The sequence below is a fragment of the Mobula hypostoma genome, chromosome X1, assembly GCF_963921235.1.
Source record: "Mobula hypostoma chromosome X1, sMobHyp1.1, whole genome shotgun sequence".
In the NCBI taxonomy this organism is placed as follows: domain Eukaryota; kingdom Metazoa; phylum Chordata; class Chondrichthyes; order Myliobatiformes; family Myliobatidae; genus Mobula; species Mobula hypostoma.
Window position 1 is genome coordinate 25,091,148 of NC_086128.1, and position 21,280 is coordinate 25,112,427.

The 21,280-nt window shown below is 43.0% G+C and overlaps 1 protein-coding gene across 5 annotated transcripts in view; it reads right to left on the reverse strand.

The window, feature by feature from the left end:
• slc11a2 (solute carrier family 11 member 2) overlaps positions 1 to 21,280 on the reverse strand; it is a 120,403-nt gene that overhangs the window by 60,375 nt on the left and 38,748 nt on the right. For 4 of the 5 annotated variants that reach the window (XM_063037093.1, XM_063037092.1, XM_063037094.1 and 1 more), the window contains exon 3: positions 2,729 to 2,868. In XM_063037093.1, the coding sequence (XP_062893163.1) occupies positions 2,729 to 2,868 (140 nt within the window). Of the gene's footprint in view, positions 1 to 2,728; positions 2,869 to 14,511; positions 14,580 to 21,280 lie in introns of all 5 variants that reach the window. The other variant, XM_063037096.1, reaches the window with a different exon arrangement.

The window sequence follows — 21,280 nt, forward strand, 5'->3', positions numbered from 1 at the left end:
AGGAAACTTACATGGTCACAGTGTGAATGTGTAAACTCCACACCGACAGTGCAAGAGGTCAGCATCAAACCCAAGTCACTGGTGCTGAGAGGCAATGGCTCCGCTAGCTACACCACTGTGCCATCTCCCAAAGTCCACATAAGAGCATGACTCTTTGAAAAGGCTGAATAGATACTGCCTTGTGTAATGAACCTCCTCCACATGGCTCTTCGATCATTTTTCCTAAGTTGTGTGGAGAGTGTACTTACTGGCCTGGTATGGGAACACCAATCCCTTTGAGCAGAAAATGCTGCAAAAAGTAGTGGATTCAGCCCAGTACATCACGGGTAAAACCCTCCCAACCAATGAGCCCAACCACATGAAACATTGCTGTAGGAAAGGAGCATCCAGCATCAAAGATCCCCTCCATGCAGGTCATGCTTTTTTCTCATCGCTGCCATCAGGTAGAAGGTACAATTCTATTTCTGGTGTTCCCACAACCGATGGTCTCACTTTAAGGACTCTCGATCTTGTTATTTCATGCTCTCATTATTTATTGCTATTTATTTATATTTACATCTGCAGAGTTTATTGATCATTGATTCTGTTTACAGTTACTGTTCTATAGATTTGTTGAGTACACCCGCAGGAAAAAGAATCTCAGGGTTGTATGTGGAGACACGCGTGTACTCTGAGAGTAAATTTTACTTTGACCTCTGAACTTTAATGTGAGGAACAGCAGCGGCCATTGCAACTTAGCAAGATAGGTTGCCAGCATCATAAACTACTGTGGATCTGCCAAACTTAAGTATTGGGAGGATCAAATTCAGCACCGGGGGGGGAATTTCAAACTCCCATCATCACACATGACACTCGGGAGCCACTGCAACTCCAAAGGAAATAGCGTTTGGATCAGAACTTTTCTTCAGGAAGTCAAAGTGACCTCTTTCACCAAATATTGTACCTGATATGGCAAGAAATTAAACAATTAACAATGAGAAGTTTAGAGGCAAATAAGCTGATAAGGTAACAGAAACTGAATATCGCTACCATGGGTTGCTGGGTGGTGCCGTGCAGAACAGCCTGTTCCATGCTTTATCTAAAAAAGTGAGGGCAGCTCCAATGCCAGAGATTACTTCACATCCACACAATGATCCATTGGCAACAACAACTTCTTTAATATTTTACCTTTTAAAGTGATGCTTTCTCCTACAACTTACCAAGTACGTGTAAAGTCCCACATAGAAACAACTACACAAACTAGCAAAGTCCCTGTTAAAATCCCTAGTCTGTGCCACAATTACTCTTAAACCTTTGGGTTATGGGAGATACATACGCACATCTCTCATAGCTCTTTCTTCAGTGACCTTCCAGTGTCCGTGCTTTATTGATAACCACAAGCAGGATTTGGATTCCAGGGAAAATCTCCCGACCATATTACAATCACAGGATGATTACAACATATATAAAAAAAACTTAGCTAAATGAGTCCATACTTGGTCTAAGTAAGAATAATTGAGTTAATCCCATTTCCCCATCCTCTCCTCACAGCCCTGCAAATCCTTTCCTTTCAGATATTTATCAGCTCGCTTTTGAATACAACAGTTGACTCTGCCACCACTACCACCTCCTCACAATGCATTGCAGGCCCTCACCTCTCCCTGTATTTTAAACAAAATCCTCGTGTCACTGTTGGCTCCTTATCCAACCACCATCATTCTATGTCCTTGAGTTGCTGACCCACCGCCAATGTTTTTATTAACTCTAACATGATTTTAAATACTTTTCTCAGATCCCCGCATAACTTCCTCTGTTCCAAAGATGAGAACCCCAGCTTCTCCCGTCTATTGATTGAACTAAACTCCCTGGTCCCTGGAATCATTTTTGTAAATCCCTTCCACACCCTCTCCAAAGTCTCAATATCCCTTCTAGTGTGGCCCAGAACCAGGTAATACTTCAGTGATGTCCAAACCATTATTTTATGAAGATTCTTTGTGATTTCCTTGCAAGTACTTTATATCTCTATTTATGAAGTCCAGGATCCCATACACTTCAAGCATTTTATTAAAACACACTATCACTATCAATAAAATCTGCATATACACTCTCTGTTCTTATATCCCTTTTAGGATTGAACCTCTTGGCTTATATTGTTGCTTCTTATTCTTCCTTTTAAAATGTGATATACATTTCTCAGCACTAAATTTCATTGACCTGTCTGCCTATTCAGCCTATTTTTTTTGTCACTCATATCCTCTTCATAGCCCAGTACTCTTCCAAGTTGTGCATCTCTTGCAGATTTGGAAATTGTGCCATGTACAGCCAGCATTAAACCAGTAATATGCATTAGAGAAAAGCTGTGGTGAGGATTTACTGCTAAGAGCAATACTTTTTGAAAGTACACAAAAACACCAATCACATTTCTCCAATTAATCTTCTATTGTTACATTTAAAGAAGCTAACAGGTTAATTAGACATGACTTACCTTCAATAGTGATCACCAAGACATACAAGGCGCTGATAAATGGGATTAGTCCAGATGGGCACTTGATGGTCAGCATGGGCAGGGTGGACTGAAGGGGCCATTTTTGTGCTTCATGACTCAAGTGCTTCAAGTGTCTATGGAAATGCCCAGCAAATCCAGGTTCCCCAAATTAGAGCACAACCATCATTAAAGTGAGTTTGGAACACAAGGAAGGAAATGACAAGGTAGTGGAAAATTAGCTCCAGGAAACAAGAAAATGCTTACCGAACTTTCATCAGGAATTGGAATCTTTTCGTCCAAATAGGTTTGTGAATTTGCGTCCATTTGATCAGGAGATGCTGGAGGAGTGATGGTGCTGTACCTCATGTAAACACTATTCTCGCCATTGGGTTCCAGCTGTGTTTCTGAAAAGAGAAAGACAGTGACTGAGCCAGCACTCATCATTGTCCTTTCAACTTACCGGACTGCTTGTCTAGCACTATAGTTATGGCACTTGAAAATGGTTCCATTACCTCATTCAATGTTTCAGATTCCAATGCCTATCCAATTAGATGATTGAATAAATACACTATCACAGACATCCCACCCTGCAAAAACTCATTTCAGGGAGGTAGCACCCCCATATACCGTGCCTCCCGCGCACCCCCCCCCCCGGTCGACCTCCAAGGGTGTATGTCATATTTTGTTTAGTGATTTTGTCTAATCTGTAAACCAAGTTGGGTATATGCAGAAAATGTGACATTAAAATATGTACTTATATTATATTATCATGTTTATTCTATTACAACTTTAAGCAAGTCTACAGGGAGTTTGGCCTTATCATGTAGGACATCAATAGCATAGCTCCTTAGCAGCTAGCCAGCTAGTTTAAATAACGTTAGCAATGCTAATGAATGAATGACACCTGTTAAACTCACCTCAACATGTCTTTTACATTTTAACCCACCATGGGCAATAGAAAAGTCACTGTTGCAAACAGTGTAGTAAGCAACACTGTCATTATTTTTAAGGTCAACTGTAAAGCCCGCCCACAGAAAAAACTGATTGGTCTCTCTTCGTGCTAAGTAGACCTATCAGGATGCTCGCTCTCGCTCTGCCTCTCAAAAAAAAAATCGATTTCTGGGATATTGTATATAATTTCCGGGCATCAGGGAGCCGCTATCAATATGCGGGAGACTCCCAGAACTTCCGGGAGAGGTGGCATGTCTGCTATCATGAATGAGGGTGGGGCCCAGAACTAAAATGCCAAAGAGAAAAGTGCTTCCAATATCATAGAAAGCTATACACTATCATAAAACACTACAGCACAGAAACAGGCCCTTCAATCCATCTAGTCTGTGCCAAACTATTAATCTGCCTAGTCCCATCGACCTGCACCTAGACCATAGCCCTCCATACCTCTGCCATTCATGTATCTATCCAAACTTCTCTTAAACGTTGTAAACAAAATCACATCCACCACTTGCACTGGCAGCTCATTCCACACTCTCATCGCTCTCCAAGTGAAGAAATTCCCCCTCATTTTCCCCTTAAATATTTCACCTTTCAACTTTAACCCACGACCTATAGTTCCAGTATCACCCAACCTCAATGGAAAAAGCCTGCTTGCGTTTACCCTATCTATACCCCTCATAATTTTGTATCCCTTCAACAAATCTCCCTCATTCTTCTATGCTCTAGGGAATAAAGTCCTAACCCGTAACTCAGGTCCTCAAGTCCTAGCAACATCCTTGTAAATTTTCCCTGCAAATTATTCAATTTACTTCACACCTGCATGCAGCAAGATTTAAGCAGCTTAGGCTGACTTGTGGCAAGCAGCAATCACATCACAGGAGTGCTACGCAATATCCACTACAGACAATCTAACCATCTCCCTTCGATATCCAACAGCGTAACTATTATACTGTCCCTCATCAACGTACCTGGATCTGGGCTGTACCCTTCAAATATCCGGACCTGCCTCTCAGTTTTTTGCACTACCTTACTTTCCATTTTTCTATTTTCTATTCATGATTAATAATTTAAATTTAAATTTTTATATTTACTAATTTTTACTATTTTTAATATTTAATATTTCTCAACCAGGGAGTGGGAAGCGCAGAATCAAATCTCGCTGTGATGATTGTACGTTCTAGTATCAATTGTTTGGCGACAATAAAGTATAAAGTATAAAGTATGATGTTCTGTGCTAGGACGGAGAAAAAAAAACAGGGCAATCATTGGCTAGAAACTCAACCTGCTATGTAAATAACAAACAAGAGATTCTGCTCAAAATCCAAAGTAACACATACAAAATGCTGCAGGAACTCAGCAGGTCAGACATTGCGGGCTGAGACCCTTTATCAGATTTCAGCCCAGAACACTGGCTCTTTGTTCATCTCCTGCTGAGCTCCGCCAGCATTCTGTGTGCGTTGCTCATTCCGTATAAATAGAAACATAGAAACATAGAAAATAGGTGCAGGAGTAGGCCATTCGGCCCTTCGAGCCTGCACCGCCATTTATTATGATCATGGCTGATCATCCAACTCAGAACCCAGCCTTCCCTCCATACCCCCTGACCCCTGTAGCCACAAGGGCCATATCTAACTTCCTTTTAAACATAGCTAATGAACTGGCCTCAACAGTTTGCTGTGGCAGAGAATTCCACAGATTCACCACTCTCTGTGTGAAGAAGTTTTTCCTAATCTCGGTCCTAAAAGGCTTCCCCTCTATCCTCAAACTGTGACCCCTCGTTCTGGACCTCCCCAACATTGGGAACAATCTTCCCGCATCTAGCCTGTCCAATCCCTTTAGGATCTTATACGTTTCAATCAGATCCCCCCTCAATCTTCTAAATTCCAACGAGTACAAGCCCAGTTCATCCAGTCTTTCTTCATATGAAAGACCTGCCATCCCAGGAATCAATCTGGTGAACCTTCTTTGTACTCCCTCTATGGCAAAGATGTCTTTCCTCAGATTAGGGGACCAAAACTGCACACAATACTCCAGGTGTGGTCTCACCAAGGCCTTGTACAACTGCAGTAGTACCTCCCTGCTCCTGTACTCGAATCCTCTCGCTATAAATGCCAGCATACCGTTCGCCTTTTTCACCGCCTGCTGTACCTGCATGCCCACTTTCAATGACTGGTGTATAATGACACCCAGGTCTCGTTGCACCTCCCCTTTTCCTAATCAGCCACCATTCAGATAATAATCTGTTTTCCTATTTTGCTATTTCCTATTAATGCTGCGGCCTTGAGAGCAGGGAAGAGGCAAGTCCATCCCGTGGTGAGCGACTCACCTTCTGACACCTATAGTCTTTCACCTACAATGCACTAATCAGGAGTGTGATGGAAGACTTGCCCAAACAACTACAGCTCCAGCAGCTCTCAAGGTCTCAACATATCCAGGACAAATCAGTCGTCACCACTTTAAACATTTATGACCCCACCACTGGTGCATAGTGACTGCAATGTGTACCATCCACAACACAGTATAGCTGCAGTAAAAGCACTTCTCAAACCCACAACTACCACCACCAGGGGAATAGCATGCAAGTCACCCTCTGTTAAACACTATCCTGACTTGGAAATATATTGCCATTTCTTAACTGTCACTGGGTCTAAATCCAAGAACTCCTTACCTAACACCACTGCACATTTACTTCAATAAACACTGTCACAGTTTGAACAGCAGCTTACCAACATCTTCTCAAGGGAGACTGGGGTCAGGCAATAATACAGTGACACACAGACTCCCAAATAACACTGGATAATAATTTTTGTCGGAAGTGCTGCTTCCACAGCATTTTTTATTTGTTTCTGATAGACCGCTTGAAGCTGAACTCAAGTATAATTTCATACAACTTGTATCGCGTAGGACTTTGGAGAAACAAGAAACTAACTTTGCAATAGCTCAACTAAGCTAAAATGTGTTGTTGATGATTTTCATTTGTACTCAATGTCTCAGTCTTCTTGTTTAAGTGTCCAACAATAATCAGCCAGCATTGATGAATTCCAGTTGCCCTGATACTGTTTCTCCATGACCGCAATGTCATGGTGAAAACGTTCACCATGTTCGTCACTGACAGCACCAAGATTTGCAGGGAAGAAGTCTAAGTAGGAATGCAGAAAATGAATCTTTACTGACACATTGCACTTCATGGTTTTGTATGCTTGAAGCATGTTGTCAACCAACTGCACGTAGTTTGGTGCTCTGTGGTTGCCAAGAAAATTTTCAACTACATCCTTGAATGCTTTCCATGTGATTTTCTCTGGTCCCACTAGAAGTTCTTTGAATTACCTGTCATTGATGACCTGCCTGGTTTGTGGACCAACAAAAATGCCTTCCTTAATCTTGGCATCAGTTATTCTGATTTTATTATGGATTGAAATAACAAATATAGGCAATTTCAAAAAAAGGTGTGTGATGAGGATATTTCATGGTGATTTTCATGATCAGCAGCCCAAGATCCGTAAGATACACTCAACAGTATTCAGGAAGTAAAATCTTTGTTGTTCAGTGTAAGTGAATATAAACCACAGTTACTGTACTGCCCATTCTCATAGTATGAGAGGATATGGGGTGGCACGGCAGCTTAGACGTTAGCCTAACTCGATTACAGCACCAGTGAGCAGACTTCAATTCCTGCTGCTGTCTGTAAGGAGTCCGTACATTCGCCCTGTGATTGTGTGGGTTTTCTCTGGGTGCTCCAGTTTGCTCCCATATTCCAAAATGCGCAAGTTAGTAGGTTAATTGGTCGCATAGGTGTAATCACAGTGTGGGTTTGTTGGGTCGAAAGGGCCTGTTACCATGATGCATCTCTAAAATAAATAAATGAACTTCTTGTCCCACCCTCTCTCAGGATAGAAAAAGACTGGGTAATTAACCCTACTTTCTACAATTGAAACTTTCCCATATTACTCCAAGGATGGACTTAGCAAAGTGGTCCCACGATCCCAAACTGCACTTCAGAGTAAGTGCATGAAAAATGTGAGGTACATGCCGCAATTAAACTTGTACATTACAGGTGATTCCCAGGCTATGGAGGGATTGTGTTCCTAGAAAACCATCGGTAGCACAACTTTCTATAACACAATCTCCCTTTTCCCATGTCATAAGTGGAGATGTGCTCATACAGGATGTTTTTGTCTCATACTTAGCCATTTTATTGACAATGACAAAGTGATCCACTGCTATTATTTAACAGTTGAGGCTAACATCAGACTCAGAGGATGGACAAGGCTTGTGCAAAGGGAACAAACTTTGTAAATTTTCATCGTTAGTTTTATACATAATACCGCAGGCTAATAAGATTTGGAAATGGATATTGATTGAGTTGCCAGTCCCTCCTCTGCCGCACCCTGCCCTAGTCCGAGGACGTGTGAACAGATATCTCAGAGTGTAGCTGTGTTAAGATGCTGCAGGGCAAAGTAGATTAGGTAAGGGTTGAAGAAGTGGGGATATCACGGAAATAGATGGGATTTGAGGATGGGGTGCATGTGAGAAAGGTATATAAGGGGGTTGGGAGTTAATAGGTGACTTAGTGGAAGTGCAAGGGAGTGCTTCAAGGAACCAATATGATAGCAGTGTGCTCGGATGCAGCGCCCACTCCAAGTCCAATCAAGGGTGCACTTGTTCATCTTGTACGTCTCTTTTACGAGTGCAAGTCACTGCTGGATACGAAGAACATCAAGTACTGCAGGACTGTCCCATCAGTGAGTTGCTCAGTAGCAACGAAGCTGGACTTATTGCGTATCATTGCTGTGTAGTCACCTGGCCCTGTTGTGTACCATTGTGCCCAGGAGGCACGCAGTCCAAAAAGAGGTGCGATGATAGTCTTTTACATTTTTATTGTGATCACAAGACCCTGTTGGACATTGGTAACGTGGAATTCTGCAAGTATGGTTCACTGGCAGAAGAGCCTCATTGGTTGTTGCTCGGACAAGGCCCTTGCCTTGGAGTCATCTGTTGCGGGTGCCAGGGAAGGAGATGCCAGAGCTGCTGGATTTTGTACTATGTTGGGGGCTTGTCCCTCCGCTGGTGCTTCCCTCTAGTACTTGCTCGGTGCTCCCTTCTGGTGTTCACTTGGTGGAAGTAAGCACTGCCCTCTTTTCCTTCGCCAGCCCAAGCACTGGGTCCTCATTCTCCAATGTCCATGAGCTCCTCCTTCTCCAACTTGTCCGTCGGCTCCTTCGATGCCCCGGCCGGCTGCTTGGGCGGAGCCAAAGATGGCGCCAGAGGGTCACCTCTGGCCAGCTCATCAGCAAAACAGTTAAATTCTTCCTAATCTAATGAGTCTATTTTCCTTTTCATGGTGGCTGGAGTCCTGTCAGGATCTTTGATCGACAGCAGTACTCAAACAGTGGCTCTGCACAGCAGTGCGTTCCCATTCTTGGAGCTCATTGATCGGCCGCGTTTCGGTATGTCCAGGTTTGGGCTGACTTCGGGGCTTGTGCGGCCCTGTGGACATGAATTCTCACCGGTGTCATGAACTGAAGCGCAGTGGGAGCTGGAACATCAAAGTCAGCAAGAGCGGCTGTTGGAGGGCTTGCCACTCGGGATGGATATATCTCTCGCTCTCGTTTGCTGCCAATGCTCAAGTCAGGGAACTCAAAATAAAAGACAACGCTTCAGACTGACTGTAACATCAAAATAGCCACTGTTGTCTTCCCTCTCGCCTTGAAAGGAGTGATATCCATCTCTCCCTTGTAAGCAAGAGAGAGCACATGGGATGTTGAAATGTTAGAGTGAACGGTTAGTTTTTGGTGGAGTGTAGCCTATGATCTCTTGGCATGGCAGGTGGTGGGAATGCTGATGCATAATGTGAGAATAAGTGAGGGGAGGTTTGATGCTGCTTGCTGCTGTTTGTGCGTGGCAGGGGGTAGGGGACTTTGGGGTTGTTACGTTTTTTTTTCTGTCATTCATTCTTTGGGGTTTTTTCCATCTGTTTCGAGGACGTCTGCAGAGAGTGAGGACTGCATGATGCATATTGTATACATTCGCTGATATTAAATGAACTATTGAAACACTGAAGAACAGAGGTCCTGGTACAGATCCCTGGGGACAGCAATTCAAATAACCACACATTACAACAGGGGTGTGCACAAAACCATCTCCGAACATACAACACATCAAACCTTGAAATGGATCGGCTGCAGCAGCAGAGCATGAACATACACTCAGAGGTACCAAATAAAGTGGCCATAAGTGTACATTTACAGGTATTAGAAATCTACTGTGTTAGTGCAACATACAACAACAAACAACAGGTTAGGAGATGGATACAGAATCTATAAAACAGAGGTAAAGCAGTATCAACTTCATGGACCCTGTACAAATTACAAAGGAAGAGGTATTTGCTACCCTGAGTCAAATTGGGGTGGATAAATCCTCAGGGCCTGATAAGGTGTTCACATGGATCCTACAGGAAGCAAGTGCAGAAATTGCCAAGGCCCAGCGGAGATATTTAAATAATTCTTAGTGACAGGGGAGGTACCTGAGTATTGGAGGACAGCCACTGTTGTTCCACTGTTTAAAAAAAAGGCTATAAACAGAAACCAGGAAATCAAAAGCCGATGAGTCTGACATCAGTTGTGGGAAAGTTATTGGAAGGTTTTCTAAGGGACTGGATATACAAGTATTTGGATAGACATGGACTGATTAAGGATAGGCAGGATAGCTTTGTGCATCATATGTCATGTCTAACCAATCTTGTAGAGTTTTTCGAGGAGGTTACCAGGAAAGTGGATGAGGTCAAGAAGTTGGATGCTGTCTACATGGACTTAATAAGGCATTTGACAAGGTCCCACATGGGACGCAGGTCAGGAAGGTTCAGTCGCTCAGTATTCAGGATAAGGTAGTGAATTGGATTAGACGTTGGCTTTGTGGGAGAAGCCAGAGAGCGGCAGTAGCCTCTCTGACTGGAAGCCTGTGACTAGTGGTGTACCGCAGGGACTGGAGCTGGGGCCATTGTTGTTTGTCATCTATATTAATGATCTGGATGATAATGTGGTTAACTGGATCAGCAAACTTGCAGATGACACCAAGATAGTGGGTGTAGTGGACAGTGAGGAAGGCTATCATTGCTTGCAATGGGATCTGGACCAGCTGGAAAAATGGGCTGAAAAATGGCAGATGAAATTTAATGCAGACAAGTGTGAGGTTTTGTACTTCGGTAGGACCAACCAGGGTAGGTTTTACACAGTGAACGGTAGAGCACTGAGGAGTGTGGTAGAACAAAGGGATCGAGGAATACAGGTCAATAATTCATTGAAAGTGGGGTCACAGGTAGATATTTAGATTATGAAGACACGTAGTCCCCTTTTATTGTCATTTAGTAATGCATGCATTAAGAAATAATACATTATTTCCTCCGGTGTGATATCACAAAAACAGGACAAACCAAGACTGAAAAAACTGACAAAACCACATAATTATACATATAGTTACAAATAGTGTAACAATACCATAACTTGATGAAGAAGTCCATGAGCACAGTAAAGTTCAAAGTTTCTCAAATGTCCCACATCTCACGCAGACGGGAGAAGGAAGAAAAACTCTCCCTGCCATGCCGACCACAATCCGACTCTGAGTCATCCGAAAACTTCGAGCTCTGATCAGCTCTCTGACACTGAGTACTGAGCGCCATCTCTGTCCGAGCGATTCGACCTCCTTCTTGGTCGCCAAAAGCAGGCAAGGCCGGGGATTTTGAGGCCTACCCTCTGAAAGATTCCCGACCACACAGTAATGACAGCAGCGGACAGGCGTTTCAGAAATTTCTCCAAATGTTCCTCTGTGCTTTCACGTCCATTCTCCATCAAATCAGAATTGCCCACAGACCCTATTCAACAGATACGACATCATTTTTCACCGGAGAGCTGCGTACACACGGCACGCTGCCATCTCCTCCCGCGATACAGTCGTAAAGAAAGCTTTTGGCACATTGGCCTTCAGAAATCAATGTACTGAGTACAGGAGTTGTTAGGAGATGCTATGTTGAAGTTGTATAAGACAATGGTGATGCCTATTTGGAGTACTGTGTGCAGTTCTGGTTACTTACCTACAGAAAAGATGTCAATAAGATTGAAAGAGTGCAGAGAAAATTTACAAGGAAATTGCCAGGTCTGGAGGTCCTGAGTTATAAGGAAAGATTGAAAGGTTAGGACAGTATTCTTTAGAATGTAGAAGATTGAGAGATTTCATAGAGGAACACAAAATTATGAGGAGCATAGACAGGGTAAATGCAAGCAGGCTTTTCCCAGAGGTTTGATGGGACTACAACCAGAGGTCATGGCTTAAGGGTGAAAGGTGAAAAGTTTAAGGGGAACATGAGAGTCACGAGTATGTGGAACAAGCTGCCAGCACAAGAATTCCACACGAGCTCGATTTTAACATTTAAGAGAAGTTTGAATAGGTACATGGATAGCAGGGATATGGAGGGCTATGGTCCTGGTGCAGGTCATTGGGAGACTAGATGGGCCGAGTCTGTTTCTGTGCTGTATTTCTCTATGACTCTAACATTCAACAACTTGAAAAATAACGAATTATATAAAATAAACTTAGAGGTTAAAGTATGGATGTGGAATAAAATGTGCATAAACACCAGTATGTATTTACAATGTGTGGCTCCAAGTAGCTGCTTGCATGTAACAGCAGCCACAGTCCAGTGCACCACTTCGACAGGCGGGCTAAGTCAGGTGAGGGTAGCCAGCAGCCTCATACCCTGGTCAGATTGGGACGTGCCTGCCCTAGCATGCAAAGCCAGCTCTGGCGGACTGGGCGGATGAGACCTACAGTGAGATCCAATGGCTAGGAAGATGGTACTGCAACGCTCCATGACGAGGACAAAAAGACATCATGGTCATCCACTGCGATCAAGGAAGACCTCAGTTTGTGATGCTGGCTCATACCACTGGACCCTGACTTCTGAGGTCGAGAGAGTAGAAATAACCCAGTGCAAAGGCTTTTCCACTTTCAAAACTCTCCCACACAGGTTTCCTGTCATCGGCGGACATGATGGACAACCACCATTTGCAATGTAAGCAGCATTATAAAGAGTAATTTGAAATGTATACAATGCCGAGGTAATAGAGGGGGTTATTTCAGGATTGTGTTGTATGCATTTGGTAGGGATAAATTACTGTTAACCAATGGACTGTAGTGCCTGTAAAAGGCAACCAAATAATATAACACTTGAAAAAAAAATTATAATGTTCTCAAATGGAAGGAAACCTGTTGCACCCAGAATTTTTGCTTCCATTACAACTAGAGTTCAGATTGTGAATTTTCCAGGACAGTTGAGAGGCTATCTACAAGCTCTGAAGATCCAGCTTTAGGTGCGATACAAGCCAGTGAAGGAGGTGAGTTTTGCATACACCAGCAGAAGAGGGAGAATTAGTACAGTCATAAGGACTGGGTAAGTTGAACAAAATGAGTCAGGTCGACAATTCCATTGCGTAAACCACTTTTTGATCTAAAAACCAGTGGTTCCTTTTGGCTGAAAGACCAGATAAAGATAATGGTCTCTTCCCTATATTCAGGAATGATACAACATGTACTTATGGAGTGTCTTCTATTTATAGGCAGGAAAATAAAAAGGAATAAAAATAGCAAGAGGGAGTCCATGGAATGTCTAAAGGCAAGGGGATAAAAAGCTGGCTTTGAAAAGGTTAATTCGTATGATGCAGAGAATGCCAAAAGAGAACCAGTGAAGGAGCTGACCTAACTGTGCAGCCTAGGTGGTGGCTGGATTTGGTATGATACAGCATGGTTACAAGACTTAAAGAAGTTACAAAGCTTGTGTGGAATGAGGCCTTGTACGAATGTGAAGAATGGGATTTTTTTTTGTGCTTATGGAAAAAACTCAGCTCAGCACTGAACTGATTCCACAACCTGTGGATTCACTTTCAAGGACTCTACAACTGGCGTTCTCAAATCCTTTAATATTTATTTACTGTTGCTGTTATTTGTTTTTGTTTATTTGAACAGTTTGTCTTCTTTTGCACATTGGATGTCCATCTCTGCTTATGTGTAGTTTTTATAACCATATAACAATTACAGCACGGAAACAGGCCATCTCGGCCCTTCTAGCCCGTGCCGAACTCTTACCCTATCCCAGTCCCACCGACCTGCACTCAGCCCATAACCCTCCATTCCTCTCCTGTCCATATAGCTGTCCAGTTTAACTTTAAACAACAACATCGAACCTGCCTCAACCACTTCTGCTGGAAGCTCGTTCCACACAGCTACCACTCTCTGAGTAAAGGAGTTCCCCCTCATGTTACCCCTAAACTTTTGCCCTTTAACTCTCAACTCACGTCCTCTTGTTTGAATCTCCCCTACTCTCAATGGAAAAAGCCTATCCACGTCAACTCTATCTATCCTCTCATAATTTTAAATACCTCTATCAAGTCCCCCCTCAACCTTCTACGCTCCAAAGAATAGAGACCCAACTTGTTCAACCTTTCTCTGTAACTTAGGTGATGAAACCCAGGTAACATTCTAGTAAACCTTCTCTGTATCCTATCATTGATCCTATTGTGTTTCTTTGTATTTACTGTAAATGCCAGCAAGAAAATGGAGCTCAGGGTTGTATATGGTGGCATATATGTACTTTGAACTTTGGCCTGTGAAAAAGTCACTGCAGACAGGCAAGGCAGTGATGCCAACTCAGCAGGACATCGGCCAGGGTTTTGAATATGTAAGTGCTTGAAGAGGGCTGAGGAAACAAAAGCATAATGGAGTTAGGCTGGGATAAGGACAAATACAAGCTGTGTGGGTAAAGTGGTCTTGGTTATGTAAAGGTTTCAAATGGCCTAGTAAGAGGATATGGAGGTAACCCACTGTAGATTCACAGTGTTATACAGCACACAAACAGACCTTCGGGTCTATGCCAGCTAAGAAACTTATCTATGCTGATTCCCACTTGTCTGCAATTGGCCCATTTGCCTTTTAACCTTTCCTACCCATGTACCTGCCATAATGTCTTAAAATGCTGTTACTGTGCCTACCTCTACTACTTCCTCTGGTAGCTCTTTCCATATTCCCACTGTGTGTGAAAAACTTACCCATGTCCCCATGAAATCTTTCACCTCTCACTTTAAACTTCTGCACTCCAAATTTAGATGTTCCAACCCTGAGAAAAAGACCAGGACAATCAATCCTATCTCCAATTTTATAAACATCTATAAGGTCACCCCTCAGCCTCCCTCGCTCCAGGGAAAACAGACCCAAGCCTATCCAGTCTCGAACCCTCAAGCCCTCTAGTCCAGGCAATGTTCCTGATAATCTTTTCTGCACCCTCTCTAGACTAATCATATCCAATGAAAAACTTGGATTCACAGTGGGGACTGGGTTCATCCTCTAGGTGAGGAGTCAGTGAGAGGGCGCCCCAAAACTTTTCCATCATCTACAAGGTACAGGGAACGTGTGTTATGGAGCACCTTTCACTTGGCTACACGAGTACAGCTTCAAAGACTCTCAAGCAGCTCCAACCTACCCAGAACAAAGCAGTCCACTTGACTGGCACCAGATCCATCACCCTGAACACTTCCCTCATCACCAGCTGCAGAGCATACCATCTACAAAGCACTGCAGTTACTTGCCTTGGCTACACTACTAGAATCTCCCAGACTAATGGGCTTTTCCACCAAAAAAGACAAAGATGGCATCTGCACAGCACTGTAACACCACTGTTACATACCATCCTGACTTGGAAAAACACAACAGCATTCAGGAGGTACATAATAAACTGGCCATTGAGTGCATGTTTGTGGTCCTTTGCTGTTGTAACCCATCCACTTTAAGGTTCAATCCAGAGATGCTCTTCTGCACACTATTGTTGTAATGTGTGGTTATTTGAGTTACTGTCACCTTCCTGTCAGCTTGAACCAGTCTGGCCATTCTCCTCTGACCTCTCTCATTAACAAGGCATTTTTGCCCACAGAACTGCCACTCAACTGGATGATTTTTGTTTTACGCACCAATCTCTGTAAACTCTAGAGAATGTTGTGTGTAAAAATTCCAGGAGATCAGCAGTTTCTGAGGTACTCAAACCACCTCATCTGGCTCCAACAATCATTCATGGCCAAAGTCACTTAGATCACATTTCTTCCAAATTGTGATGTTTGGTTTAAAAAACTGAACTTCTTGACCATATCTGCATGCTTTTATGCATTGAGTTGCTGCCACGTGATTGGCTGATTAGATATTTGCATTAATGAGAAGATGTACAAGTGTACCTAATAAAGTGGCTATCAAGTGTATATTTTAATGTCTTTATCGTGACTGGGTCTAAATCCCGTAACTCCCCAATCAACACCTCTACACGAGTACCTTAGCAAGAGGGACTGTCCAGGTTGAAAGAGCAGCTCACCCAACATCTTGTCAAGAGAGTCTAGGGGCGGGTAATAATGCTGGCCTTATCACTGAAACATCGATCCCTCAGATGGTGAAAAAGAACCACAGCCACTGTACTGCCAATCTCAGAGTGTGAAGTGATGTCACAGTAAAGAGAAATACATCTACACAAAAAATTGTATGGCATGCTTTCTCATTAAAAGTAGGCAAGATGAAGTCATTTCAGTCAGTCTGCAAATTTTATTTGGTTGAATCCATAGGCAAAACCATAATTAAACAATGCAATGGTTTTAAATTTGAGATGTTTCAGCTAAAGTTTTGTTGTATTTGCATGAGAGAGGAGAGTGGGAAAATTAAAGCCGGGGCTCCAAAGGATGATCAAAAAAGGTAGAGGGCAAAACAGAGCAGAAAATGAAAATGCTACTAACACAAGTGAGAAACAGGCTGATTACAGAAAGTTCAGAGGAGAACTAAAAGAAAATAAAAGCAAGGGGAGCATAAAAAATGACTGGCAGTAAATCCTAAACTATCCCACAGACAACAAGGGAATGGCAAAAGCAAAGGTGGGCCTGATCAGTTACCAAAGCAGACTGAGGACATGGAGAAGGTACAAACCAAGTATGTCATAGTCTTCACAAAGGACTAAAATATTGCTGGAGCTTTAGCAAAGAAAGATTCTGGATAGGCTAAAAGCTCATAGAGAAGCTACTAGAAATAGTCAGTCAGAATGAATGAAGCACCTGGTCCAGATAGATGCACCCCGAATTATTTTTAAAATTCCATTTGTTTTTCAGGACCGCACCACCACCAGCAAAGTATTTCCCAACCTGAGGGCAGGGGTGGAGTGAAGGGGAGAGATGTAATAGGAACCTGAACGACAACTTTGCCATACTCAGCCCAGCTCTGCGTCATACAAATGCCCCGTTGTAACCTATAACCTTTTACACTATCCACAACACCACCAATCTTTGTGCGTCTGCAAACTTATTAACACCCTCTTCCACTTCCCCATCCAAGTCATTCATGAAAATCACAAAGACCAGGGGTCCCAGAACAGATTCCTGCAGACACCATTAGTCACAGACCTCAAGGGAGAAAACGTTCCATCTACTACCACCTTCTGCTCTTTTTTGCAAGCCAATCCTGTATTCATGCAGCCAAGTTTCCCTGGATCCCATGCCTCCTGACTTTCTGAATGAGCCTACAATGGGGATCCTTGTCAAACATCTTACTAAAATCCACATACACCACATCCACTGTTCTACCTTCATCAATGAGCTATGTCACATTCTCAAAGGATTCAATCAACCTCATGAGGCATGACCTACCCTTCACAAAAGCCATGTTGAACTATTCCTAATCAGACTATGCTTCTCCAAATGCTCATAACTCCTCTCTCCAAGAACCCTCTCCAATGATTTGCCCACATCTGATGCAAGACTCACTGCTCTATAAATCTCAGGGTTATCAATTCCCTTTCTTGAACAAAGGATTAATATTTGCCACCTTCCGATCTTCTGCTACTACTCCTGTGGCCAGTGAGGACGTAAGGATCATCTGGCTACTTCGCCTCTCCTGTCCAGCCCTAGGGACTTACTTATCCTAATATTTTTCAAAATTTCCAGCACTTCCTTTGTCTTAATGTCGACATGCTCCAGCAGTCATCACATTCGTCAAGGTCCCTTTCACTGATGAATACTGAGGCAAAGTACTCATTAAGAAACTCCCTTACCTCCTCCGACTCCAGGCGCATGTTTCCTCTCCTATCCCTGATTAGTCCTACCTCCTGATTAGTCATCCTTTTGTTCTTCACATACGTGTAAGACACCTTGGGGAGTTTCCTTAATCTTACTCACCAAGGCTTCCTCATTTTCTCTTCTAGCTCTCCCAAGTCCTTTCTTAAACTCCTAGGCTACCTTGTAACTCTCTCGAGCCCTGTGTGATCCTTACTTCCTACACGTTGAGTAAGTTTCCTTCTTCCTCAACTAGATGTTCCATATCTCTTGTCAACCATAGGTTACATATACAAACGTTTGTACCTTTTCAATTTTTAATTGGCTAAGTATTAGCACATTAGGCTAGTAGTATAATTGCTTTAATTGTGTAGCTTATTCACTGGTTTATCTCTATCTGCAGAATTTCTGTAATCTTGGGTAAAAAGGTGACAGATTTTTCAAAGGCACCATTTTTCTATTGAATCTCTGCTTCTCAGCTACTTATTTAATTTCAAATGCTCTGCACTTTTGTTTAAACTTTAAAATAAACAATCGTGAAGAATCAATGAATCAAAGTGTCTCGCTCATTCCTAAAATAAAAGAATTCAGGGATCAAAAATTACTGAGATCCGACAAGAGTGACAGCTGCCTTCCTGTTTCTAACTTCCCTCGACCACATCCCCTCTTTCTACAGTTGTGATACTAACTCTGATTAGCAATGGTATTCCATCACCTCTTTTATATCCCTCTCTGTCCCTTTGGAAACATCTAAACCCTGGAACACTCAGCAGCCAGTCCTGCCCTTGTGACAGCCAAATCTCTGTAATCGCCACTATGTCGTAGTTTGATGTACTGATCCATGCTCTAAATTCATCATCCTTGTTCCTGATGCTACTTGCATTAAAATAGACACAATTTACTCTCTCTCATCATGCTGTGTTTCCTTCCTCACTTACTCAACTTGACTGGCAACTCCTGCGACCCTGCTGGTACTAAACTGTTTCGGTCTCTGCCACGCCTTTGGGTTCATCAGATGCGTGGAGAGGGGGACTTTGCTACACGGGCAACAGCTTGCTCTCCATATCGTACTAACCAGGCTTGCGTACACAGACATCTAGGACGCAACATTCATGGTCAACGCTGACCGACAGAGGCCCTCACCTCACAACTTGCCTAAATTGTCTTGAAGCCTCTTCCCTTCATCTTTCGTGTTGTCAGCGAACTCAGAAATATCACTTTTGGTTCCCTCATCCAGACTATTGATTACAAATTGAGAACATTTGAAGCCCAAACACTGACCTTCATTATACAGCACTAGTCACTGCTTGCCACTCTGAAAATGACCCATGTATTCCTCTTCGTATAATCATGCCCTTAGCAAAAAAAAAATCTATTGTTTTCTTCCATTATAATCGGTGACTACACTTCAAAAATAGCTCATTAGCTATAATTTGACTTGGGATGTCGCAAGGTTATAAAAGGTGATAGACGATTGAGATTATTTGTGCCAGGCAGCTCTGTAGTATTTAAGAAAAATAATATAATAACCTCTTCTCATCAGGGAGGAGGTACAGGAGACTGAAGACACACACACACAAACACACATGCAACATCTTTAGGAACAGCTTCTTCTCTTCCGCCATCAGATTTCTGGGTGGACAATGAACTCATGAACTATTATTGCACTACTTATTAACTTTTTTAATATATATGTTTTTATTATAATTTATAGTAATTTTTATGTATTGCCCTGTACTGCTGCCGCAACACAACAAATTTAATAATAAACCTGATTCTGATGTTGATAGTATTAGGAAGAACAAATACTAATCCCATCATGAGAACTGGTGTTCTCACAGAGTGAAGATAAATAGGAGGGGCTGATCCTGGATACTTCAGATCAATTTGGACCAGGCCTTCATTATTATGATCTCTCAACCCAGCTTTGTAAGTCACCAATAAATAGTTTACTTTTGTGACTTCTACGTAACACAGGAAATGGAAGTTGATGATTGTCATTGTTGAGTAATTGTGCAACTGCTTGGGCTGCAGTTCCTAATAAGACCATAAGACATAGGAGCAGAATTAGGCCATTTGGCCCATCGAGTCTGCTCCATCATTTCATCACGGCTGATCCAATTTTCCTCTCAGCCCCAATCTCCTGTCTTCTCCCTGTATCCCATCATACACTGACCAATCAAGAATCTATCAACTTCTGCCTTAAATATACATAAAGACTTGGGCTGCACAGCTGCCTGTGGCAAAGAATTCCACAGATTCACCACTCTCTGGCTAAAGAAATTCCTCCTCATCCCTGTTCTGAAAGGATGCCCCTCTATTCTGAGGCTGTATCCTCTGGTCTTGGACACTCCCACCATAAGAAACATCCTCTCCACATCCACTCTATCATGGCCTTTCAACCATTTGATAGGTTTCAATGAGTTCACCCCTCATTCTTCTGAATTCTAGTGAATACAGGTGCAGAACCACCACACTCTTTATATCACAAGCCATTCAATCCTGGAATCATTTTCATGAACCTCCTTTGAACCCTCTCCAGTTTCAGCACATCCTTTCTAAGATAAAGGGCCTAAACCTTCTCACAATACTTCAAGTGAGGCCTCACTAGTGCTTTATAAAGTCTCAACACCACATCCTTGCTTTTATATTCTAGTCCTCTTGAAATGAGTGCTAATAATAATGCTAATAAGTATTTTTGTTATTGAGTTATCCCAAGATTATATCAGCCCCGAAGCCTTAAATCTCTTATAGGGAAATCACATCTGGTTTGGCTATTTGAGGTGCAGATAAGATTTTGGTGACATGCTCAGGATTTTAAAATGGATCTGGTCTGGTAATTTCCTTAGCCTCTGAATAGATCTCAAGACTCTATTTGAATACATTTTTTAAACTGGCAGGGTATTACAGAAACAACAGGAATTCTGCAGATGCTGGAAATTCAAACAACATACATCAAAGTTGCTGGTGAACGCAGCAGGCCAAGCAGCATCTATGGGAAGAGGTGCAGTCGACGTTTCAGGCCGAGACCCTTTGTCAGGACTAACTGAAGGAAGAGTGAGTAAGGGATTTGAAAGTTGGAGGGGGAGGGGGAGATCCAAAATGATAGGAGAAGACAGGAGGGGGAGGGATAGAGCCGAGAGTTGGACAGGTGATAGGCAAAAGGGGATACGAGAGGATCATGGGACAGGAGGTCCGGGAAGAAAGACTGGGGGGGGGTGACCCAGAGGATGGGCAAGAGGTATATTCAGAGGGACAGAGGGGGAAAAAGGAGAGTGAGAGAAAGAATGTGTGCATAAAAATGAGTAACAGATGGGGTACGAGGGGGAGGTGGGGCATTAGCGGAAGTTAGAGAAGTCGATGTTCATGCCATCAGGTTGGAGGCTACCCAGATAGAATATAAGGTGTTGTTCCTCCAACCTGAGTGTGGCTTCATCTCCACAGTAGAGGAGGCCGTGGACAGACATGTCAGAATGGGAATGGGATGTGGAATTAAAATGTGTGGCCACTGGGAGATCCTGCTTTCTCTGGCGGACAGAGCGTAGATGTTCAGCAAAGCGGTCTCCCAGTCTGCGTCGGGTCTCACCAATATATAAAAGGCCACATCGGGAGCACCGGACGCAGTATATCACCCCAGTCGACTCACAGGTGAAGTGATGCCTCACCTGGAAGGACTGTTTGGGGCCCTGAATGGTGGTAAGGGAGGAAGTGTAAGGGCATGTGTAGCACTTGTTCCGCTTACACG